Source organism: Genypterus blacodes, unplaced genomic scaffold (genome assembly GCF_046128005.1).
Source record: "Genypterus blacodes isolate CSIRO-AG114 ecotype Tasmania unplaced genomic scaffold, CSIRO-AGI_Gbla_v1 ptg000156l_1, whole genome shotgun sequence".
NCBI classification, from domain to species: domain Eukaryota; kingdom Metazoa; phylum Chordata; class Actinopteri; order Ophidiiformes; family Ophidiidae; genus Genypterus; species Genypterus blacodes.
In genome coordinates, this window is record NW_027466957.1 from 814,152 (window position 1) to 840,230 (window position 26,079).

Consider the following 26,079-nt stretch of genomic DNA (forward strand, 5'->3'; position numbering starts at 1 on the left):
TGGCACATGTACCACAGTTTGAGAACCTCTGCCCTAAACTACGTCTTCACTGTTTGATGGGGCTTTGTAGTTTCCACTCAACTGCTTTTATGCACACATTTCCCTTTGGAACATTGTTATCTGATGTTAATTCAGAGCGTGGAGATGAAAAGGTGAGGGTAATGAGTCGTATGTGCAGGTTTACTGTCATTATCCTGTACCATTAAGTCACCAATGCCCCAAGACTGTTCAATTATGATAAAACACACATCTGGGGTTCCCAGGGATGAAACCTTATCACGCAGGGAGTCCTGCTGTTTGATGTAGCAGCTCTGGAGCATGATTTATTCAATCATATCCCAGAATGCTGTGTTTCTTCACGTTTTGATGTTGGAGTGCTGTAGTGGCGTTGGCTCCTGCCCACAGAGGAGTGGGAGCCTCCACTGGGCTGCTCTGATTGGCTCCCACACGGCTAACTCCATTTTAGAAAACAGCTGTTTGAAGGCACAACCTTTTGTCGCTCTGTGCAGACGGCTGCGAGGCTGAGGACGTCCAGGCTCTCACACACGCTGACACACACACTGTCAGCACAGATTTCCACACACCGGTCCTGCTCCAGTTCCGGTTACCTCTTTCAGCGCCGGTTTCTGTCCAAGTTGCCAGGAAACTTAGCTGCTGCTCCATGGTGTTCTATCTCCATTGTAACAAGTGGATACCAGGAGGCGACCGGATCAAGGTTAGTGACGGTTTTTGTGGACGTGTGCGGCGGGGAAGCGTCGTCTGAACGCGTTCAAACCAGCGGGCTGTGTTTGCAATGCAGCAGAGAGCCGCATAGTCACGAAGCGAGGGTCGCTGCACGGTTTTTAGTTGGACATTTTGCCAGGCAGACAGACAATACAGACATGGAACACCGCAGAGCCCGACCGCGCGGCTTCTTCTTCTTCTTCGCTCCTTCACTCTGCGACCAATTTGAACGCTAAACTCGTTCATGTCCACGTTTCTGCTTCGAATCGGTCATGCATACGTTTATTTCGTCGCCTCGTTTATGTATGTATATATGTATGTGTGTGTTTGTGTGCGCGTGTGTGTATTTGTGTGTGTGCGCATTGCATTGGCATGCATGTCCTTCCCACACACACAGAGCTGTTGGATGGGTGTTGAATTCTCTCATCCCATCAACTCTTCTTTTGCATTCTCTCTCTCTCCCTTTCTCTGCCTCTCTGTCTCTCACTCTGTGTCTCTTTCTCTCTGATAACACTATTTTAAACACTAATTCCATATTAGGCCATTTACCTCACTCTTCTGGTAATGACAGTATTTAAATCAATCTTTAACTTTAATTTCTGGCCTCATTATGATGGACAAACAATCCAATTCTCTCTCTCACACACACACACACACACACACACACACACACACACACACACACACACACACACACACACACACACACACACACACACACACACACACACACACACCAATAATCCCTGTCATTTATTGCCTGACGCTGAGATAATAACATGTTGGTGACAGCAGGTTCTCATGCATTAACATGTCTGTGCTGTCACTTGGAGTTGGATGCTGTGAACGTCCGGTGCCGTATTGGGCTCTCAGGGATTCAGCAGCAGGCTGGTGAGGAGCAGAGCTGTCTGGGACCCCCTCTTTGCAAGTGTTCCTGGTCCGATGCCAGCTTTACTGGGCATAGACGCTGGTGAAAATAAACACTGGCTTCTTGCCTCAGTGTGCTGCTTTGATTCAGTGTCGACTGGCAGTGTGTGTGTGAGTGACTAACTGTAACCAAAGCTGTGTTCTCTCCCAGCTCACACATACAGCTGACATGACATCCAAACGTCAAAATGCAGCCACAATTGTAAATGATGAGGTGAAATGACACAACAGCGGCTTGTCCTTGTCCGGAATAGTGTCAACAAACAAGAATGGGTTGTGACAAGTCCTGACAGGATCGAGTAGAAAGAACTAACAGGATGGATGTGCTGTGTGTTCAGCCTGCCAAGTCACTGAGGGAAGTTTTTAGTCTGGGTTTATTAGTGCTGATCGTGGTAGAGTCCAGGTTTAGGTCATACTGTTGTATAATATGTTAGAAGAAGGGAAATGTGTTTAGGCAACAGAATCTTAGGTCAGAATGATATTAGAACACATGACTGAAGTAAGAGTTGCACACAGATCTAACCCACTCTGCAATGAGGTGGCCAATCTGTATTTGATCCAGCCTGATGTCAGATGAAGCACCATCCTCGCTCCTGTGTCTTTAAATAAAAAGCCCTCTCCTGCACGTCCGTCCCTCTTTGTGCCAGCTAACCAAACATGGCCTGTTATATTCTTCAAAATGGCCCAGAGTGATGGAGAGCAGCCAGGGCCCAGAGCGCAGTCATGTTAGAGAGCCACTGCTACCAGAGGGACGCACACGCCCCTGCTGACCTTGGGACAGAGCTCTGCCAGAGCTGTCCCCCCCCGTGTGTGTCCCCCCCCCCTCTCAGTGTCTCTTTAATCATATTTACTATCTTAAAAGGGGCAGGGAAGAGGGCACAGACCACTTAATGTTAAATGATTACATGTGCTCATATCACGAGGGCTTCCTCACAGAGGCGATGCACTTGAACGCTCCGCTTTATGCGTCTTCCAATCGGTGAGACTGGCTGTATTCAGAAAGCGACAAGATCACAACTGATCCAGTTACGTGTGTAGATTTATGGTTATCTGCAATGCTGCACGAGCACCAGCACCGCTCTTACCAGCACTGTGGACCTCCTTCACTAAATGGAAGTCATATCTGTCCTGCAGCGAGCGGCCAACAACAACATGATTACCCTGAGAACATTTGGACCCCTCTATCCCTGCCTGAGAGCCTGCATCAAGTGCACACGGAGGCCAGGGTGGTTACTGTGTGATTGTTTTTGTCAGTTGTTTTTCCCCGTTGTGGTCGACATATTTTCCCTTTTTGGACTGCATTCTTTTTATTCCCCCGACAGTCTGGCTGGTGGTTAATCGAGTTCTTGAAATGGTTTGTTATTGAGTTCACTTTCCCCTTTTTTTAAGTTGGAGAACATTTCATAATAGTTATTTGCAGCTTTTCTAGAGTAAGGATTGGACACCCCGTGCTTTTGGATCAAAATAACTTTCCCTTCTCCCTTTGAGATTATGACCACAACCAGCCGCCTGCTTAGCGTTTGAGATAACGGCTCCAAAACAGTTGTGTGCACAGTGTTCAGGCTCTATTTTTAAATGCTCCTCTCTGCCTAATCATGATGGTAATGTGGGCATGTTTTTTTGCGTGCATGGATTTGGTTCAGTTCAGTTTCCAAGCCCAGTCTTTGTCCTGTACCTCGAGTATTTAATCTCATCTGTTTTTAGCTCCTCGACTTCCCCATGAGCGGGCTGTGAGTGGCATCACCGTCGCCTTGAGGGTCTTGTGACAAGCTGGCAGGAAGAAGCAGCCGTTTCCATATATAAGTGGAATGCTTGTCCTTTTCAAGAAAGTACATGAATCTAATGAATAGTGTGCAAACTTGTATCCAGCCTGAATCACAGACAGAAGTCGAGTAGTTAGCTTCTTAACTTATCTTATTGTTTAGCGGATTGCGTTTAAACAATAAGCTCAGTTTCCTAAATGGTTACAGACATCAGACTATCACCTTATGTTCATAACGCCTGCTGGCTCTCTGTGATGAATATGTGGCTACAGATCAGTTTTTCAGTATTAAAGCAGATGATTAAATGCAGCGCTGATGACTTTACACCCTCTCACTTCAGTTAGATTCAGCCACAGCCTCAGCATACATTTCACAGATATGATTGAGGTATGGAATAAACGGCGTTTCATATTTTGCATAGAGTTTTTGATCCATTTAAACGCATCCTCATCCAGGTGAACTGGTTTGGAAATACAATAGACTGCACAGTATTCCTCTCAACAGGTCCATAAAGGATGATTTGATGCAAATCTCTCTGCAGGTTAAACATGATAAAGAGCTGGAGTGGCCCATTTTCATATTCTAGGTGAAGTGATAGAAGTGCTGAGATCATTAAACGTGTTGTTGACACGTTGAAATGCTGGCGGGGGATCGAAATCAAACCCCGTGCTTGACAGGGAATCGAAAGGTTTGTGATCCGCTTTGTGCTTTCATTTGCTCCGTCTTGGGAATTCTCAGGCTCAGTTAGCTTTAAAGTATTCAATCCTTTTTTCTGTTGGTGGCAGACGGAAGAAGGAGCAGTGTGGATAGGAGGCCACCATCGGGAACTAGAGGATGTATTGACTGTCATGAAAATGTATTTGCCCGTTCCAGATTAAAAGTAAATCTCTCTCCCCCATTGTGTTGCTGGAGGACAAAGCAATTAATCAAATGAGTTTTAATTATGCTTAATAGGACAAATGGATGGTTGGTGTTTAATGGCCTGTTTGGCGTGCATTCCTGTGTGGTCGGATGCTTTTCATAGCAGCAAATTTGAGTGAATCGCACATTTTTTCCGTGTCGCAGTGGGGTTTTGTGTCACACGCACACACACACAAAAAAAAGGTGATTATCTACAGGAAAAGTGCAACGATTGCCTCCTGCTCTTTTTGTGTTTGCTTATCGGGGAGGTTACCGTTTGTGTCTTGTTTTTTCCATTCCACTCAGCAAAGCCGCCCGCATGATGCCCACATCCCCCCTATGCTGTGGGAGAAAAGTGTGATGATGCAGATCGAGTGAAGAGTTGCTTAGCAAACGTCAAAGACGCAGCAAAGCCGCTTCCAGAGTCTCCCAGTCCAGGTTAGAGTGTGGAGACGATCCCTCTAACAGGTGGTGCAGAGAGACGCCTGTAAAGAAATCAGCGGCTCTGTAACAAATCGGTGATGTGGTGTCGCGGTAACGGCATCAATCAGAAGGTTATGTTCTATTTCTTTCATTTCTGAAGTAGAGAGAAATCTGTGGGATGTTTCTTCATTCAGTCGGCAAAGCAGCAGGCATTCATTGCATCTCTGCTGCAGCTTTTCCTCTCCCATCGTCTCCCATTTTCCTCGCCCTCATCCCCTTCCCTTCCTTTTCCGCTCCCTCCTCTTTCTCTCCACACTTTCCCTCATCCTCTCATTTCCTCAATGTCCTCCCTTCGTCATCGTCCTCCTCCTCCTCCTCCATGTCAACCCAAGGGTCCGGCTCTGCCTCTAGTATGTGTGTGTCTGTGTGTGTTTGCAGAGAGCCTGGGAAAAGATGGGGCATAAACAACACAGGCAAACAAACCACCTGCTTCCCGCTATGGGCTCGTGTTGTTAAATGTGTCGACAGAAATAGAAGCGGCCAACCTCGAGTAGAATTAGAATGGATAGAGCGAGGAAGGGAAATCAGCGGCTGGCACAGCGGTGCACCAGTTATCTCTGAGTTATCGACGCAGGCGTCAGGCCGGTTAAGGATGGCAGTAAGTGTAGGTGTCATTAATGTGACGATGATGCATGAAGAACTAGTTTCTCTTTGGCTTCTCCATCATTACACAGTCTGAATGTGGCACCTCTGTACGTTTAAAGCCTCTCTGGATCCATTTTCTTCTTTTTCCTGTGATTTATTTCCATTGCAATAGTTAATTCATAATCTACTTAACCTTTTGTCAAAGAAAAAGAGTAGAAAATGGAAGTATAACATTTTCAGACTAAACTAAAGCCACTTCCCAGGGGGCAGACGTAAAACAAACATTGATCACATAACGTTCTGTCTGAAACGCTGCTTTTTTATGTTTCCGTCCGGCCCCTCAGCTCTTCTCCAGACACAGCAGAGTCACGCAGCTCTCATAAATATTTTCAACTCTGGACGTCGGACCTTTTTAAAAGAGTTAAAGCCAAATTAAACCCAGAACCTGAGCCCCTAGAACACTTTTACACCCTCGTAAATTAGTTTAGTCTTTTTAAACAAACCAAAGAAACCTCTTCAGAGACATTTGACAAAGGACACTCGTGTCTTGTACTTGTTTTAGTTTTTAATAATCCGTTTCTCGCTGCATGTCTGAGCCTGTGGTGGTGGTGATGATGATGATGCTGGGACTCAAATTAAACGGAAATGGAAATGTGATTCTATCTTTTCTTGCTTGTTATCACATATTCATTTTAGGCGGCAGCTGAAACACCTGCTCTTTACTCAGCTGTGACTCATGGGTGTTTAGTGAGGCTCAGTCACACCCATTCCATTTCCACCCACCCACACATAAACATATATACACACACACACAGACAGAAACCAGGGGATTCCCTATATCCCAAAGAAGGGAACGCTGCAGCTCAGTCTGGTCTCTAACACTGGACGCAGACTGTCAAGAATCGATCGGCTGCGACTTCTTTGCAGTTTTCCGGCCACGAGGACACACACAGTCCACGCCGTTGTGCGTCTGAACACCTCTGGTAACGTAACCTTTACTTAAGCGTCGCTATCTGATCCGGACACTGAGACGTGGCTCTGTGTGGCGAGAAGGCGCAGCATTATCATGCCGCACTGGCTTTCACGCCTCAAGAACTGCTATTGATTGGCCCCGCTGTTGCCAAGTGAGCTGTGTTAAGAGCAGGGAACGTGATCTGGAGCAGAGCAACGTGGTTTGCCTGTTCAATTTTGTCAATCGCACACCTGAAGGAGATTTATTAGCTAAACTTAATCATTTGTAAGTATTTGTGTGGTCGATCTGCTGTAAGTTGTGTTCAGGAGAGCGTGTAAATGGTAAATGTGATGTTTTCAGCTGCAGTAGTTGTTCTGGCTCATGTTTGGGGGTGTGCTGTGAAAGGAAAGGCAATATGAAATGACATCACCAACTGATTCCACCCAAATGACATCACACTCATGTGACTGGCCACAGGAAGCCCTTTGTGACTTCCACTTACAGTGCAGTGATTTAAGTTTTTGCCCTTTTCCTCATTTCTTCTACTTCTACGCATTTGTCACACTAAATTGATTCAGATCTTCAATAACGATGTTTAATATAAGACGAAGGCGCCCTGAGTAAAAAACAAATACAGTTTTTATTTATTGAAGGAAATAAGGGAGTAGAAAGAAGGAGATCAGTCTTTCACATCTTTGCAGAGGAATTTTGGCCCACTCGTCCTTGCAGAATTGCTTTAATTCAGCTTCAAAACCTTCATTTTGTTTCTTTGGAGCCATTCAGAGGTGGATGTGCTCTCGTCCAGTAGATTGTGGTCACTGGAGGTATGATGATCTTATTGTGGAATGCTGTGTTGGCTTAGCAGGTCAGATTGAACAGGACCCATGTCTTCCAAAAGCATCCACAGAACAGGAGCCTTTATGTCTCGGTTTAGTTGCAGTTTGAGCCTCGCAGATCTCCCATGGTTACCAGTTTTGCCCAGTCTCTTTCTAATGGTGCAATCATGAACCCTGACCTACTCTGAGGCAAGCAAGGCCTGCAGATCCTCAGCTGGTCCTCTGGGTTCTTTTGTGACTTCTGCCGATGCACTCTTAGAGGAACTCTGGTCGGTTCCTGGGAAGACTCGCCACTGTTCTTAATTTTCTCCATTTAGAAATAACTGTCATGATTAGGGCATAGTGTGCTGCTGGTTGAGACCTTTTAGCCCACTGCACATTGGTGAAAAGGGTCTGTTTAAGTGATGTCTAGAGTCGCTGATCAAGCCTGGCTGTATCTGGCCTAATTGAATCCAATTATCATTTGAATTGGGTTGTCTGAGTGACTAAAGGGGTAATTACTCTCCGACACAGGGCCAGCCAGTGTCGTTTGTCAGTAAATCATCTTTTAAAAACTACATTTTGTCTTCACTGGTGCTGTCCGTCTCTTATATATGTTCAGTTTACTTTTGAAGATCTGAGACGGTTAGTGTGGGGTGGGAAATTGCAAAAATAGAAGAAATCCTGAAGGGGGCAAATACTTTCTCACGGCACTGCAAGTGGAAGCCACAAAGGCCTTCCTGTGGCCGGTCACAGCGTTTGGGTGGATTCACTCGGTGATGTCATTCAATAGTTCCCTTACTCCATAGAAAGCACGAGTCACCGTTGAACCATCTACAAACGAAAGACTCGGGAGGAAGGAAACTCTTGCAGACGTGCACCTGCAGGTTCACAGGGATGGTCAGACTGTGGCAGCTGGGCCGCTAAACACTCATTCATCACCTGGCATGTGACTCACACAGTCCACATCCCTTTTGCTCTTTGCGACGCGCTCTGCCCTCATCTAATGCGACTTCAGCGTGACTCCCAGCAGCTGATGCCAGATGCTAAGTTTAGAGGATGTGGGAGGAGTTATTGGTTGGACAGCTGACCGCTCGCCTAATTGCCGACATTCAACATCACAGGCAGAAGTACACAAGGTTAGGATTGGATTTAAAGAGTTAATTAGTGATAAGTGAGCCTGCTTGTGTTCTTGTAGCACCTATAGATGCACCTCGGACCATTGAAAGTGGATTTATAACATTTGGGACTCTAGTAAAAGGGTAGATAACCGTTTCTTTTGGAGCAAATCCCTTCATGTTTATGTATGAATATGTGCTTCCTCCCTTATCAGAGTCAAATCTTTGTTATCGATCCCTGAAGTACTCCGAGTTGTGAAGTGGCGAGCCGCTCGTCAGCCGCTCCTACAGCATCATCTGTGAGTGCAAGATTGATTTTTGATTTTTAACGACAACCTTCTTAAGAAGCGGCCCCGGAGCTTTTGTTTTATTCATTGGTTAAGTTGAGACGTTTCCACATTAGCCGATGCTAATGGCTTCGGTCGGGCTTCTTATCTCCCGCCTGTCGCCTGATTCATAACGCCTTCACGAGTCGGAGCTCAGCTGTCTCATTTAGGATGGAAATTGTATCAGAGTGCCACTGATTAATCTCTGTATCGCTGCTCAGAGTGTCCAGTGTTATCAGTGATACTTCTGCATGTCTGACAGAGAGGATGCAGACTGGTGTGTGTGTGTGTGTGTGTGTGAGAGAGTGACTTGGGCCTTAGTGTTGTCCAAACCGCCTCAGTGGCCAAGATTTGTGTCTGCAGGGAGACTTTTCTCAGCATAAACGGCTGACTGCTCAAGAACAAGTTAGCCACTTGGCAAGTCGCAATATCCACTTCACCGAGGGAAATTAGGTCTTCACACTCAGCCCGGGTCCCATAACAAGAGGAAGGATACGGGGCACAACCTACACCAGCGCTCAATGGACAGGGCCTTTATTTATTTATGAGAGGAAGAGCAAAAGGGGAACAACAATGCTGATCCCTATGAGGAAATACAGCTCCCTTGTGTTTGAAGTGGGCTTGTTGTCTGCCTGGCAGCTGATGACATCATGTGAATAGACAGAGCCCAGACCGGGCTGAGAGGCGCTGAGCTGCACCGGCTTGTCTTTCCCTGCAACACTGTGCGTCGGAGGGTTTAATGGACATTTGTGCGGAGCAGTTTGACTCTGGCCTGCTTGTTGCAGAGGAGGAAACCACTCTGATTGACTTTGGTAAGATACGAATCCTTTTCCGTGCCACCTTCACGGCTCATTGTTTGGTAATTGGGATGAGGCCTTGGTTAACCACGAGAGCGGCTTTCTAAAAAGGAAAACATTTAAAGGGAGAAGATTTCTTTGACTTTATAACTTGAACTAAAAAGAGTAGTCTGTCAGACATGGAAGCTTAATTGAAGTTGTTCCAGCAGGCGTCCTGGATTAGAGCCGGTGGAAATTAGCCGGGTTAGACAGGCCCCTAATGGACAGTGGAAGCAGCAAAGAAGCCGGTCTTTGCCAGGGTTATTGCAGATAATATGAGTTTATTACACACAAATCTGGCTTAAAAGGCTCCGGCGGGATGGTAGCGAGCGCCGCCTCCCTAATGGACCCCTGTGTAAGTGACGGTGCTGACTCATGTTCCCTTTTGTGATCGCTGCAGCTTTTGTGCCCAATATCGCTGTGCCAAAAGCTCTCTGGTTACATGTCACCTCGTCCAGTGTGGCCACGGTGAGGAAATATCAGAGTTCTTGTACCTTTTGTGAATGAAGATAAAAGGAATACAGCTCCTTTCTATAGAGGAGAGGAATTAGCAGAATATCAATTGGGATCTTTTTGCTTGCAATAACCCACCGATTCAAAGGAAGCCACCCCAAACACACACAGACACATATTGTAAGGGATCCATAGTTGGAGTTGCACCTCAGGAAAGGGAGAGAAAGAGAGCGAGCTGAATCTGAGTTCAGTTTACAGCTAGAGCTCTACGGAATTCCCTTTGAGGGTTGAGTTGTTATTGTTTTTGAGTGAAAATACACACCTGTGACATTTATCTTCTCCTTGTGTTTCCAGTCGCAGCTGTGTCAAGTTTCCACACACACACACACACACACACACACACACTGGACACACACCTTTCCTATGTAGGGCAGACAGTTTGGGAGCGATTTGAAGATAATTTGCGGAATGTGAGGTTAGACCGGTTTTATACAGTCAAGCGCCATTAAACTGCACAGTAAATAAGAAACGTGTTGTTGAAGTTCACCGTTGTCCTCGGCAGTCGGCCTGCTCTCGTCCACTTTGCATGTTCATTTACATCACGCAAATGTCAGCAGGTACACAACGATGACGCCGACCTACGCTGCAGATTGATCCCGCCCGCAGCTGCACAAACAATCCGTCACCGCCCAGATCACCGTGCGTACTCCAGGATAAAGTGATTTTAAACCGCCACGCCATTAAACTGGCCTCCTCTCACAGCTGAGACCAGACAGGCGCGTAGACAAGCAGGGGAGCGGTGATGTAAACACACGGCCCGAGAGCAGAAGGCACTGCACCGTCATCATCATCACCATCGTCCCTCCATGGAAACCCGCTAATGATCTCATGGTTGGGTTTGATCCACATGCACAGGCAAGCTGACTGATTAAGCAAACAAATGGCAATTAGCCGGGCCTCCCTTAAGCCACGTAACAACTGGGCCAGTGGAGTAGAGAAAGTAAACCACAACAGCACACCGAGTGCTCTGAGTAGACAGAGTGTAATGTGATGTTTGTGTCCAATCCTCCAGTGAAATCTCTCTGTGTGGATAGAATATACAGGTTGGCAGTCGATGGAAGTCTCATTTGTCTGAACTTTAGGCGAGGGAAAAGGTCGTAGGTGTAATTATAAAACGCTCCCACGGCGATTTGGCTCGCTGACAGTTATGATGAAGAGCGGTGATCTCGATCTAGGTGACCTAACCGAGCATCACGCCACCACACGTCAGGCGGGAACACAGAGGAGCTCTTGTTTTTAGGTTGGCAGCACGGGGCGGCGTGACATTTCCCCAGGGCGCTTAAAGAGCAGCGTTAACCCGGCGTAGAGCTTCACCGCGCTCCTACGTTTGTGTGCACTGTGACCGCTGTGGGAATGACCCCGGGCACTTCCTATTTGCCACGCGGCTCACGTACTCCTATCAGACAGATGGACAACAGTGTGAGCTTTTGAGTGAAACCATAAGAATGCGAGAGAAACTTCTTGCCCTTCCTCTGTGTTTAGTGCCGAGTCATAGTTGAGTTGAAAGGATTCAGGCTTCGTTATTGGGAGTGTTTGACTTCACTTAGTCTCTTTTTCTGTACATACTGAACCCGTCAATGAGGTGTGTGTGTGTGCGTGCGTGTGCAGCACTGTGGGCAGATCTGCAGGGACCTGGGTGCAGTTGTGACATTTCTGTTTGCAGCAGCTCCGGATCTATTTGCACCAAAGGCCTCTTCTCTTCTCTTCTTCTCTTCTCTTCTCTTCTTCTCTTCTCTTCGACCAACCTCATTTTTTTTTGTCCTCTCTTTTGTCTCGGAGGAATTGCCAGCTGCATAGTGTTATAGTGGTTGGCAGGATCCATGACCTACTTAAATATGGACTGAGAACAGGAAGCAGAAGAGGACTGAATCGCTAATGGGAGCTCGATTTGCTTTATTTGCTGGAGCCGTTTCAGGCCCGGCCTCCGCTCGTCCTTTGAGGGGTCTGAGGCCCCTTTACTCTGGTTTCCTATATTGATCCGGGCTTTTTCCAGCCTCTTCTTTTCCCTTTGTTTTCCTCCCCTAAGTCCTTGCTGTGCGACTTCCTTTTCAGACAGACACAATTTGTCAACGGCTGGAGTGTGTGAGTGTGAGCCCAGAGGGATCTCTAGCAGCCTTTTTGTTTTTCTTATTGTAATTAGGCCGACCAATTAGCACCGATGTCAGGTAGTGGCATTAATTGCTATGCATAAAATAGAAATGGCAATTATTAACAGCCTCTTCCTTGTTTTTTTTAGTAATTTGCTCTCTGCCGTCAGCCTCAGGGTTGTGGAAGTGCTTCTCAAGTGCCTCTTCCATACCCACTCCCTCTCTGTCTCTCTCTCTGTTTGTGTCTGTGTCTGTCTCTCTCGCCCTCTCTCTCTGTCTGTGGGTGTGTGTCTTTCTCTCTCTCTCTCTCTCTTGCTCTCCTCTCTCTCTGCCTCTGTGGCTCTCTCTGTCTCTCTGCCTCTGTCTCTCCCTTTCTCTTTTCTCTCTTTCTCTCTCTCTGTCTCTCTGTCTCTCTCTTTGGTTTGGTCATCCTCCGCTGCCTCTTCAGTAGCTCACCACTGAGTGTTTTCAATCCTCTTCATCCAATGTCATTCGGATTCTGCCTCTCTAAATATGCAGAGCACACAGTGATGCATCCTCCTCCAGGCCATCGCAGGACGGCAAGGTGCTTTGCTCGCTTCTTTCTAACGCCTCCATCCTCCTTCCTCCATCTCCCCCCCCTTCCCTTTGGTAGGTGTAATGAGAGCGCTGGTCATGGACAGATGATGGACGTGGGGACGTCGTATTCGGACTTCATCAACTGTGATCGCACAGGCCGCAGGAACGCAGTGCCTGACATTGAAGGGAAGGAAGCAGCAGGGGCCAGCACCAGTGAACTCACCAAAGACCTGGCAGAGATGGACCTCAAGGCTGCAGGTCAGCAAACCCACATCCAACAGAGTTTGTGTACTACAGTGAAACATAAACTGCCACAATATCAAAATACAGACACGTGGTTTGGCTACACGATGTTTGTTTGTCGGAACGGCAGCGCAATCTCACAGATAGATGGTCTTTGCTTCCTCTACACTCGGTGTTAACTCGGACTATTGTGCAGTTTTCCCACTCTGTCCATTGTGTTACATCATTGTCACTGACTTCCTTTCCAGTCAAAGGCAAGTTTCCCATGATCTGATAGCCCATGTGACTGCTCTAATGCTGCTCTGTTGGGAAGCCTAAGATTTGTACATAATCTCATTATACTGATAAAATGTTGCCAGAGGACCTTATTGTTTTTTTCCAAGCCTGGAGTCTGAAATGAATTTGTCCCTGCTGTACTGAAACCACTCTGAACTTGATTATGTACACTCATTTTAGTGCATGTGTTCCCTGTGTTGTCCTCCCAGAAGGAGACCCAGGAGCCTCCCCAGCCCCCGAGGCCGAAGGCGCCACCAGCCAAGACGCCCAGGGAGGTGGAGGCCCATCTTAAACTCCGCCACAGAGACGAGGAGGGGAAAGAGCCATGGAGTGAAAACAAGTGAGGATGTGAGAGCGGAGCAACACCATTTGTTGGACATGAGGACACGGGGAAACCCTTTGCTCACTGCCGGCCTGTATTTGGAGCTTTGCCGAGCCAAATGCACGCCTTTTTATTGGATAAAACGGTAACATGGAGGACGGAAGAGAATAGAACAGATGGTGGAGATGCAGCTCTTTTGCTCTTTATATTTTGGTAGTGTTTCATAGTCCTGACGCGACGAGAAAGCACAGAAACTTCTGACTGTGGACACTGACTGAGCTGAACAACTCATAACAACAATCAAAACATTGTTCCAGCCTAAAATGGAACTCCTTCATGGAGGGCGTTACCTGCATACTCATAATCATCTGTCATTTTCTTTCTACGTGTGTGTGCGTTTGTGACCCACTTGTTCAATTTCAGCGTCAAGTCTTTTCTTTTTAAGTAACCGATATAGTTGCCATTATAACGTCCTGTACGGAGTTCATATTTATTGCTAAACGTCCAGTGATAACTTTGTGATAGCATTTTTCTTTCTGTAATAAAATACTTATGAACCTAGAGTAGCATTTGTTTCAGTTGTTGGTGACCGACCACACACATGCGTACATACACACATACACACACACGCGCACACACACACACACTCTAAATGTCCAAGCCAAGCGAGATTTATGAGCACAGCGCTGAGTTCTTCCAGAGCCATAAATATTATTGAATGCAGCTTTTGTGTATATTAGGATGGCCACAGGAAGCCGGTGTTTACATTTCCACCTAGCTCGGCCCCAGTGTTCCCATTTATCTCTGGGCACAATGAAGAAACGGAGGGCGACCGCGTTTTATGGGGAAAAGGCACTGCAGATCCATCTTAATCATATAATTTAAACTTTACAGGGCTTAAAGGACTTGTTGACTTTAAAGTATATTACAGTTAAAATAAACACTGCATAAAATTGAAGGGACATACAAAAACTTTCATTATGGCATTTATTGTGGTCAGATATGCGTCTCATAAATGTGTCGGTTAATAGTGGAATTGTTTTTAAAAAAGAAATATATACAAGGCAACTGAGGGTCATTGTAAAATATAAAACCATGATGGACCCCAGTGGCTCATTGTCCACATGATGGTAGTGCGCCACCTAGTGGTCAAATGTAGGACTAATACAACTTTTGGTACAGAGCTGTTTCACCTGCTGTTTCCTTCATTCACATGTTGAGAGAGGTTGGTACAAGATTCATTCACTCAAAAACGGATACATTTATGACACACACACACACCGTTTCCTCACAGATAGAGTTTCCGGACACTGTTACTTTGTGTAAAGCTCTTGGTTATGACAGTTATGAATGGAATAGAACCTGGTCTTCATCCTTAAGGATGTTCAGTAATGTTCCACCTGTGTTCCATTTCAAATGACGGTTTTCATGACAAAGGTGTAAACATGATTTAAAAAAAAGTTTTCGGAGAGAGTTCTGAAAATGAATGCAAAACTAAATGTGCGTAGCATTTGCCCAAATGTTTGGGCAAAACTTTTGTTTGCTCATATTTGTGCGTCTTGCAGAGCACCATCACACCCTTTCAAACACCATTGTAAACTAAAGTATCAAAGGTTTATGTGAATACTTACATGGAGTACAGACGATACAAAAGTCCTACTAAGAAACTAAAAGACTAAACTGATGTATGAGTTAAGATGTACATTATACTTGTTCTGAATCTCATGTCTGGTTACAAATTCAGAAAAAGACATTCCACTGTGTCAGGTTGGTAGTGCTGCATCCCTGGGTTAGCTCAGGTTTCCTCTGCGGTGCTAAAAGGCAGTATCCTGCACCATCCCATAGGCCTCATACAGCTTGTGGAGGAGATCCATCTTCTCCTTGTCAGGCAAGAAGCACGACTGTGCTGAATTGATGTTCTGCAAGACAGCAGAGTCAGGAAGCCACAATCTTACTTCAATTCCATCCAGGTTATGAGCGCACTTTAATCTACTCTCCTGCACAGTCGAGCCAAACAAGTCAGCCTGGATGTGGAGCATTAGGAGCTGTAATTATGAAATGTGTGGACTTTCAGCATGGTGTCGGCTTTGTCTCGCTCTAATTAGCAATAGAGAAAGCCCTTACCAACCACAAAGGCCCCACACCCCATGGTGTCATTTTCAGAAAATATAATAAAAAATTTCCAGCCAGATATGTTGAAAACAACAATCTAACGACACATAAACTGACATCAAATGACTTTTAACTGGCTTAAATCTTTGTTTTTAATGATTCAACGGGGTCTCACCAGTCTTTTGAATTCCTCCTCAGTGAATCCCATGTAATCCTGTACTGTGCTGTAATCGAGTTGCAGGGTTGAGTTAAAAATCAAAGGGTCGTCAGTGTTTAAGGAGTAGTTAGCTCTGTCCTTCCTGAACCTGCATTCATAAACACAAGCACAAGCCAAGTGAGTGACAACGTCTTTTTCATGGTAGTCCCATTATCAAACTGTGGAGTGTATAATGTCAGCTCACCTAATGATGGGATGCTTGGTAAAGTCCGGGTCACAGGCACCTGTTAACTTACTGGATACTGGACAGAGCTGAAATTACAACAACACAATAAAAGAACAATCAAATCATTCCAAGAAAACAGCTATTCTCTCTGGCAGGGTCGTTATTTGATGTCGCCACAAGGGGGCAGTGTATCATTGTGTCACTGCTAATGGGAAAGGCAGTAAAAATGACCGCCAACCACTGAAATGACCAGATAAACTATATGGTGTTTCTGTGAGCAGACACTTATAATCCAAATATAATGATGACCAGGACACAGCACTTTTATAAGATTAGATAACTAAGATTTCACATACACAGAACTAAACTGGAGATTGTGTGATTTTGATGATAATTATAGGGATGATGTGGGTGTGTTGGTCATGAGAGATGTTGGCAGGTTTCCTACCTCAAAGTGCATGTTCTGGGCCAAAAGCTTTTTGTAGAGGTTCTGGTCTTCTATGGTTCTGTATCCGTGTCCAATACGTTCAGCCTTCAGGACCTCCACAGCCTGACGGACAAGGCAAAAGCAAAAGGTTAAAAAATCAGAAAAATATCTCCTCTAGCACATTTCAACAGTACAGCTATTTCTAGACATGCATTTGCAGCTTTTGTTGCATGGCTGACTTGTCACTTTGAGCAGCGTACGGTGGTTGTGGATACGCAGCAGCCACAGTGCAGTGAGACATTCTGTACTTATGCACTAATGGAAGTGGAGAAAGCGGCCCAAAGGGACAATAACTAAGGCTTTCGCAGTGCAGAGCACAGAATGAGCACAGTATATTTGTCCAAATGTGTGTATTTGTGTATAAATAATTCAGCGGTGACTTCTCACACACTCTCCTGCATTTGAACCCAACTTTCCATTCACTGGAATTTCAAGACGATCCGCACTTTCACTTCCAAGAATCTCCAACTGGCCAACAGTGGTAAACGAACCATCTAGCATCTACTCTCAGCACTACTCTAATTACCTCACTTCTATTTTCAGGGTGTGGCTGTACTTTGCAAAGTGTCTATTGTGTTTAGCATGGAGGATAATGGGGGAACACTGATCAGGGACGGGTGGTGTTATTGTCGGACGGCAGTGTCGGAAGTCTGCAGGGACAACTTACCTCTTGTACCACAGACGGGGGGCCAACCTCTCCTGCATGAACTGTTCTGTGGATCCCACAACGCAATGCTTCCTGTCAACAATCAATCGTAGAACACATCAACACCCAAACAGCTCGGCCAAACATCTGGATTTCACATCAGCACAACTGCATTCCCTCTCGACATGCCCTCTCTAGAGACACATACTTTGTTTCAGACTAAAATATGTGACCTTTAGACATGGAAGAACATAATAATATTCTTTCCTGCATTTTTGAGGTTAAGCAATGTGTTTTTTTATTGATAAAACTGAATAGACACGTGACTATACATCCCTCCAATTTGACCTTTGACCTGCATCACCTATGGCTCTCTTAATCTTAGAATATGAAACTAGAGGTCAAGTCGTTATGACGATAACCCTCAGTAATTAGTGTGGACTCTGCTCTATGCGTTATGCTTCCCCGTTAATAATTGAAGCACATTTCACATTTCTACTCTCATTTCCGATTCAGATGTGTGGTGACAGGAATTCAGAACATCTGAAACAGGAAAAACACATTTCTGGAGAAGTGAATGTTTTCCATAATAAAACAACACAATTTTGTTGAAATGTGGTCCGGTACAAATACTGTAAATGCACACAAACACACGGGCAGCTTACACAGTATTTGGTTTAGACTTGAAACATGCAACTGTGATCAATGGGAAACAAAACATTAATTCAGTAGAATAACCAGTTTGTGACATAAAATAAACAGTGGAGAGAAAACAGGCAAAACCGGATATTATAGACAAATGCAACACAAGAGCGTTACTTCATTGCTTCACCTTATTTAATCAGCCAACATAACCAGGGCAATAAGAGCCTGTATAATACTAAACAAACATCAGGAGAAACAACCATGTCAGCACAGTCTGGAATCTTAATGTACTTTTGCTTTGGGGCTCATGGTCGCTACTATCATTCATGATGTCATACTCCCACTACTGTAAGTGTGACATCATTCCTGATGTTCCATTCATGTATCCCACTACAATCATTTGGTAATGCAAAAATGCAAAGCCTCACCTCATACGCCTGTGTGTGGCCTGTTTGTGCTTCACAGTTGAGTGACTCATCACCTGCAAGGTCGATGCCCACCACTCCTTCCTTGCGATACTTCTTACACAGCTCCACCACCTCCATGGACCAACCTGCGCAAATACACACACATGCTTAGTCATGATGAGTTATTGGAAAAATATTCTCATTATTCATTCCACATATTCATAGTCTTTGTAAGTGGCTGTTGTGTGTGTAGTTGAATGTAGTTCTGGGAAATGAAGTTGATTTGTAGGAAGTGAAGAGCTGATTGGTTTGAGTATCAGGTCTTTCTGAGTCCAAAGTCTAAGTCGAGTCACTTCACAGGTGTTCAAATTCAATGTTTAGTCTCAGGTCAGCACATTGTGAAGTGCAATTAAATGACAAATATACACATTCTACAAAAGGGAAACTATCTTTGGATAAATGACATACTGTACATATACTAGACCATCATATTTAGATGTATTAAATATAACAATGTATTTTTGTCTAGTTGATCTTACAGGCAGCAAATCAAGTATTACTATACCAATGTGTATACAAACAGTCATCAGTATTCTCCTGGCTTTAAACGGTATATCTGTTTATAAAACAAAGCTGTTTTGAGTCCAGCATGAATATGGTGATTTATGAGATAAGGTAAAACATAAAATGACAGATAAGAACTGGAGCTGGTGTTTTACACAAACACGTGCGTTTCCTGCCTGCGTGGTTACATCACAAGCAACAGATTTACCACTGCTACTGCCCATACTTGCTGCTTATAACACTGCTGTTTGTTAGTTAATAGTGAGTGGAATTACTTATTGGTCATCTAACAAGGACAACTGCAGAGTTATAGTTCAGGAAGTACGGGATCTTATCTGACAAGCTTGTTTGGACACAGTGGAGCATGAACAGTTCATTACTTGGCATGTGGCGCATGCAGCATAGAATGGACCTGGCTTTGATATTGAAGGCCCTCTCCCCCTCGCTCAGGCCCTGGTTAACCAGCTGCACCACCTCATCTGGGCTCACGTCGCCCCTGAAAGATGAAAGACACGATGACACAGATACAGAAAGTATATGTACAACCTGTGGCCATGTGTACACGGTACAAAGTGACGTCAAACTTGATGAATACTTACACCTCCTGGTTCCATGGGATGGGATCCACCTGAGTGTTTGCCATTAAATGTGGGCTGTACCTGACCTCAATGTAGATCACTCCTTCCTTTGCTTTGTCCTCCACAAACTCATAGGCTATCCTCTTGATGGCCTCTCTGTCGCCACTGAAACAGAACAAAGCAGAGTGAGCAACACGACCTTTGGTCCTGATCCACTTATCTCAGAAGAACAGATAAAACCATTAAACACAGGTAATCCATCAACTAAAGTATGATGGCTTTTAAACTAGGCCATAAAAGCCATGTTAAGTCTACAATGAGTTACTAATATTAGTCACCTGAATTCATTTGGAAAACCTGGTTTGTATGTTGCAGGATGACAGAGTAGAATGAAACAGTTAACTCCATGATGGAGAAAGAGAACAGGTTCCAGCATTTACATCAAGCCTGAATGCCTGTTGCACCAGCCTGAATGCCTGTTGTTCTCCAGCTCCCATCATTAACCGCCACCACCAAACAACAATTCTGCATCAGCTACACCCAGCCAGGAGGTTCCCTGTGTTGTTAAAGCCATACTGCGGTCCAGGCTTTCAAGAGCCTCGGCACAGGAGAGTTCATTCAGCACAATGGCTTTGATGGCTATCTGAAAGACTGTGTTTCCTCTTCTCTATAAGCTTCAGCTCTGTCACTGAAGGGCTAAATGTAGACGGAGTGACACAGGAAGAGGTTGCCAAACTAATTTACTCTCTTGCTAGCTTGGTTGCCAAGGGGACACTTGATCCTGATCATGATGTATGCCTGTTCTGCATGCTTGGCATTTAAACTCACCAACCCATCGTGCTTCAAAACCACATTGCATAATCCTGCTGTGCCTTCCATCCCAATCTCCCTGATCACACACACTGTGCACCTAAATACTCTCTATCTGGGATCTGGATACACTGAATGGCAGTAAGAGCCTGTTAATGTGACTAAACTGTGGGAGTGACCTGTGATCACCAACACAGACCTTGGCGGAGTAACATTCCTGCAAACTAATGAGGTGAACTCAGACTCTCAATCAGGTAATGACACACTTTCTGCAACCCCTCATTTGTTCAGCGAGGTAACACCTCTGCCTATTATGAAACCCAAATCAGTAAAGGTGACTCATCAGCACTTACGCAATCACATGCATGTACACTGCAAACTTGCCAATGAACTCTGTGAGAGTGGCAGGTTTTTGGAGAATGATGTATTCAGCCATTTCCTCTGTGGTATCTGCTGGCAGACGGATGCCGCGTCTCCTGGAAGGGAACAGAGGATAAACAAGAGGTGTTCAAGGACAACCGTTGTTATTATGTGTCTGAACGGGCCTGGGGCCATCATAGAAGAAAGAGTGAAGCAACTTACTTTGCAATGTCCATTATAGTCTGCACCCTGAAGGCTCCATCGAGGTGCACATGCAACTCAACCTGTGGATGAAAAGGATACATGACCATAAACTGAAAGGGCATTAATGCCGAGGTGCCCTTGAGCAAGGCACCGGACCCCTAACACTGCTCCACGGGTGCCGAATAATGGCTGCCCTGCACCCCCTCTGTAATGCATGTTTGTGATATGAGGGGGTGCAAGATACATTTCAATTGCATGCAATTTGCTGTGAATTGCATGCAAAATGACAAATAATAAAGTATCTTAAATCTTAAATCTTAATGACAGCGCAAACTCAACACCAAGGCCAAAAACGAGAATACACATCCCACTTCCTGTGACAACCGTGCAAACCACCATGCCGCCATGTTGAGTGTATTATAGGGCAAACTGTGGCAAAGGTGGTAACGCAACTTTGCTTTGCATGCGTTCACCACTACTGTTCACAAAACTAAAATAATGTTGGAAACCCACTATTATACTGTAAAAAGAACAGTCGGAGTGGTGGTGGTGCAACACAATGTTTTTTGCTGGAGTGAGAACATGATACACATGCCTGCACAGCAAATAGCGGAAAGGCCAGCGGTGTTCTTCCATCTCTGAAAGCTGTGATTTATGATGGCAGATGACACAGCCCCAGCTCTCATCCTACAACAGCTGCAGCCTCAGCGACAGACATCAGCCTCGCTTAAGAGAGTGATTCCTATTATCTTTTATCCCTCTGTGTTTGGCAGAAAGCTTAAGGGAATTAAAAATAATAAGTGAATATTAATTGTACTGGGAAAGTGTCCATGTTTTATCTTCTATTCAACATGTGCATATTGTTTATACTGCTACTTTAAACAGAGGATTTTAAACAGAATTTAGGACCACCGACGTTGGCACAAATGTCAAAACTTTGTCAGATCTGTGGTTTAAGAAATAATTGAATGTTGTAACAACAGGAGGCTCTATTTCCTCATATTACAAAAACATGAAGCTGTTGCTCTGGCATAAAAATACACCCAAGAAACACCCTGATGTCATCAGCATCTGGTATAGCAGGAATTGGGAAATAGGGCGACAGGTCAGGAGGTTTTCTGGACAAAAGGCTTTATATCAGTGATAATGAATAAGGATGATATATAGAATGGTGACACACTGTAACAGAACAAGTCTATGTTTGACATTAATGCATATCCTCTGCTGTGGTATATGGAATATCACATTGCACCATTTATATCATGATTGCGATACAGTGTAATAAGGTTCCTGGAAAGTCAACGGAAAAACAGTTTATAAATGATATTCGAAAGGCACCCCTCAGTGTGCATACCTCCACCAAGGCCAAACAAGCCTTGACGGGGCATGGCGGTTTTTGTTGAAAATGGCTCATAACTCTTTGAGTAACCCGCTCAAAATCAAACAAACACACACAGATGCAAGTCAAAACTACTAACTTCTGTTCTCTGTATAGCAAATCATAAGCAGACATGCTTTGCAGCAGTCTTGAATTTCTGGAAATTCTGACAGCAGTGTGATGAAGTACATGGATTTGGCTTTGCCTTGATGCCCTGGAGAATATACAGAACTCCTTGGATCAGCAAATGCAGATATGTACTTAATGTACTGTCTTGGGAACTACATGATAAAATCTCTACAGGCTGACAAATCTATATATTCCATGATTCTTTTTAAGTTCCTCACTGATAATTTTTTTTTGCCGAAACACTTTCCAAGAACAGCTGAATATATATATAAATAAAGAAGTTGTGGCCAAAACAGTGACGGAGCATTTGTAGGGCAAAAGTCCTGCATGGAAAGAATAGCAAGTCAGTAGCAAGATTGAAAGCATTCATGTATGAATGTTTTATGTTTTTTGAAGAAGTCATTGGAACAAAATCGCAGCCCTTCAATAGAAAGCTGAAGTACGTCCCATTTTACAATTACTTTTACATTTTAGCATTTACATTCTGTTGATTTGACCAGTTTGTTTCCGAAAAGCATGTGTGTGCATGTTGTACAACCGTGTCCATCTGTGTGTGACCGAGAGGAAGATACAAAGAATCTGGTTCAAATGTAGAAGAAGAACAAAAAACACCAAAGAGGTTGAGGTTAATCAAATATTTACATAATCAAGAATCATATGATGTCTTTCCCAATTGATGGTGTGTCTGAGACCAGGTCGGACATCAGAGCTCTGCATCACAATACACACCTAAGAGAACAGCTGGGAAACCCATCAGCAGGCCCAGGACATCCTGTAGCAGTTTCTTATTTACTTTCCATGCACAGTTGTAAAGGACAATATATGAGTTGGTATGATCCCTGTTTTCACTCATGACCTTTGTGTGTCTTTTGGTGTGTAAGAATGCTGACTGAAAAGGTTATGGACCGATTTTGGCAAAACCTGGTGGAAGGGTCAGGCATGGTCTAGAGAAGAAGCTGTTAAAGGGACAGAGCCAGAAAGCTTTGAATGATTTCTGAACATTCTGAGACATTTTTGTCAATTTCTTCAAAAGTAACCATAAACCAAATTCACCAAAATAAAAAACAAACAGTGTCAGTCCAACGCAAATCAGTGATCATGACCAAAACTTAATGACCCTGAGGAGCAGTGTGACCGATGAGGCTGCGCAGATGGTGACGGTAGGCTGGTATCACATCTACAACTGCAAATTAATAATTAATTGGATTACCTCACTTACATTCCATTCTATGCAGCTCTCATTTCACAATCTATGATGCTTTTTGCCACTGACCCTCTGATACACACTTGAACACACACACTGGTAGAGAGACTTAAAGAGGAACCACTTCTCTCTCGCTCTGAGTGTGTGTGTGTGTGTGTGTGTGTGTCTTGTAAGCCAATCATCCTCTCCACTCTTATCAGATGTCACAGGCAGACTATAGATGCATGCTCAGTCAGCACCAACATTCCAAAGGCCACGGCTGTAACACACATTTCATAAAACAACTACTGTGTGTGTTAAACCTCTTAACACACACACACACACACACACACCTTACACGACTTGGCTACACTTGCCAGTCGCCTCCTTTCCTCGCCGAGCATACCACAAGAAATGTCAGATTACCAAATGTTGAAGGTCCTCTTATGACGTCAGATTCTCAGTCCGGCGGATATAGAACCGTTTCACTATCAAACGACTTCACAACCACCTGGTGATTATGAATGGGCTCCGGGTTGCTATGGTGTTGTCGCATTCAGCGTCTCTTCATTCATTACGGTGGTGATCGGTGTGATGGTTGACACTTCAAAGGTTGAATCGCAAACCGCGCGTCAAATCGCATGAAAGGTTCCATGTGCTTCCTGATTTCATACAAATAGGAAGTTCCAACATAAGAAGTGATGCTGGAAGTTATTGTTTTAAAATGTAACACCGTTAAATGCTTAATATCTTTGTTTTTGTACTTGATCGGTACGGAAACGCGGGTCCTGATTAACTGAACAAACTTCATTTCCGCGCAGTGTTCGCTGGAGAAACGTACCTTTGGTTTGTTGAATACTTGTTCGGACATGGTTGGGTCTCTGCCGCCGGTGGATGTGATGGTAGTGCAAGTGAGCAGACCAACCGGAGCAGCGTCTGGTATTATACTCGTGGCTCAGGGACACGCCTTTGTCCCGTTCACCCCACAGCAAAAAGCACCGAGCACACACACAGAGACACACACAAGGACACAGGAGCAGGATCTGAGCATTAACGCCGGTGTGTGTGCCGCAGATTGCAGGAGGGCCCGGATTAACGGCCCAGTGTGGCTGTGGATTTGCGCCCATGTGATTAGGGGAACAAACCGGGGTAATTATTTCTGGCAACCCGGGTTAAGAAACCGATCTAACCGCAGCTACATGGAATAAGATTAAATTCTATGTAAAACTGAGTAGTACATGTATAAAACCTACATGAATATATCCTTAGTTTAGTTTGCGAGTGTGATGCCAGTGATTTACCTGCTGAATTAGTGAAATGTCAATTACACTAACACACACATCCATCGATCGAGAGTATTAACTTTGTTTTATCATTAACTTCTATGCCATCAATATCATTAATATTCATTATTATTATTGGTTTTATTTTCCAGCTTATATTTCTATTTCATGTATTCTTTTATTATCTTAATTTTTTTAAATCTTGCATCTTTATATATCGATCATGTGAAGCACTTGATGCATCTCATTTCTTTGTAAAGTCGAATTATTTGTATGAAAATTGCTATAAAAATGAAGTGTATTATTATAATTATTATTATTGGTATTATCATTAGAGTTACACAGATTTAGGACCTGGGGAGAACAACAAATACATTTTACCTCCACCACCAACGTGTTCCATAGGTCAGGGGCCCAGTTTCAGGTCCCCACCCCCCACAGCACCACTGTTCCCACTGATAAATGAACTGACGCACGTTTCAGCCAGGAGTGAGCCCTGCTGTCACTATCAAGGCGCACACATTGAACGTGCGTAACGGATCCCTGCTTCCACTTCCGACATCTGTTGGTGACACAGGAAATGTCTTTAAAGCAGAGAGATGCACCTGGGGTTGCACGTTTGACAGTATTCCATTCAATTACCAACATCCCTATTTTATTTTGTAAAAAACGCACCTTTGTTATGGAGGTGTTTTCTTCTACAGCATTGTTTCTATGCATCACTTGTAAGTAACTATGGATAAAAGTATCTCCCAAATGGACAAAAATTACTGTTCCAACTAGAATCCCATGTTTCTGTCCACGAGCGACACCTTGTGGTTACAGCCCACACATGCCTGTAGTCGAAAAGGTGTGAAAAATGCATTGTGAACTCTAAAATCGTCACATTGTGTCTAATTCAACCCCCACTTTGCACCCGTTGCCTGTGTAAAGCACTTTTAATTACTATTGTGTTTTGTAAAGTGCTATATAATTAAAGTTGCCTTGCTTTGATTCGTAAAAGAGGGCATTTCCTGCTTAATAGCATCCAGCCAGTCCAGTCATTAGCTTTCCAAATCACATTAACCCAGATAAGAAAGATGGTGTAAGGTATCATTCCGGACGGCTCATAAATGTTCTTATCACAGAGCTTTGATTAGAGCCCTGCTGAAGTTTTTTCCATGAAAGCACAAAGCCATGAGCTGTGTTGGAAATATGCTTAGTCACGAGACACTTTACTCAACATTTGCAACTATTTGGATAGCCTGGTCTGATGTTAAAGCTATATATGTTCAACAAACAGAAATACTCTCATATGACCTCTGATAAACTGTCAAATTGTCATGTCTGTGGCTTTAAGTCCTGTCCGGGATAGATTTTTCAAACCATGAACAGATGGATAGATAGAAAGAGGGTTAGAGAGACAGAGAGACAGATAGATAGATAGTTTGGAACTGTTCCTTCTTGGCCACTAGAGGGCTCTAGGACCACGTTATATAGACTT

The 26,079-nt window shown here is 44.3% G+C and overlaps 2 protein-coding genes across 6 annotated transcripts; one reads left to right on the forward strand and one right to left on the reverse strand.

Moving 5' to 3' along the window:
* The first annotated feature begins 583 nt into the window (after nt 1-583).
* pkig (protein kinase (cAMP-dependent, catalytic) inhibitor gamma) lies at nt 584-13,990 on the forward strand. 4 transcript variants are annotated; one of them, XM_076167136.1, is made up of 3 exons: nt 584-715; nt 12,663-12,844; nt 13,315-13,990. In XM_076167136.1, the coding sequence occupies exons 2-3, from the start codon at nt 12,691-12,693 to the stop codon at nt 13,395-13,397; spliced, it is 237 nt and encodes a 78-aa protein (XP_076023251.1). In that variant the 5' UTR covers nt 584-715; nt 12,663-12,690; the 3' UTR covers nt 13,398-13,990. The 4 variants fall into 4 exon arrangements, with proteins under 4 accessions (XP_076023251.1, XP_076023254.1, XP_076023253.1 ...); XM_076167139.1 differs by having other exon boundaries at nt 13,318-13,990; XM_076167138.1 differs by lacking the exon at nt 584-715 and adding an exon at nt 6,196-6,364.
* Nucleotides 13,991-14,400: 410 nt separating this feature from the next.
* On the reverse strand, nt 14,401-25,023 carry ada (adenosine deaminase). Of its 2 annotated transcripts, XM_076166099.1 has the most exons (12): nt 24,978-25,023; nt 24,155-24,280; nt 20,642-20,703; nt 20,413-20,535; nt 19,271-19,414; nt 19,052-19,167; nt 18,129-18,253; nt 17,077-17,148; nt 16,371-16,472; nt 15,941-16,008; nt 15,715-15,844; nt 14,401-15,346 (listed from the first exon to the last, which is right to left on the reverse strand). In XM_076166099.1, exons 2-12 carry the CDS (start codon nt 24,182-24,184, stop codon nt 15,242-15,244), a joined length of 1,077 nt encoding a protein of 358 aa, XP_076022214.1. In that variant the 5' UTR covers nt 24,185-24,280; nt 24,978-25,023; the 3' UTR covers nt 14,401-15,241. The 2 variants fall into 2 exon arrangements, with proteins under 2 accessions (XP_076022214.1, XP_076022213.1); XM_076166098.1 differs by lacking the exon at nt 24,978-25,023 and having other exon boundaries at nt 24,155-24,346.
* Between the last annotated feature and the right edge of the window lie 1,056 nt (nt 25,024-26,079).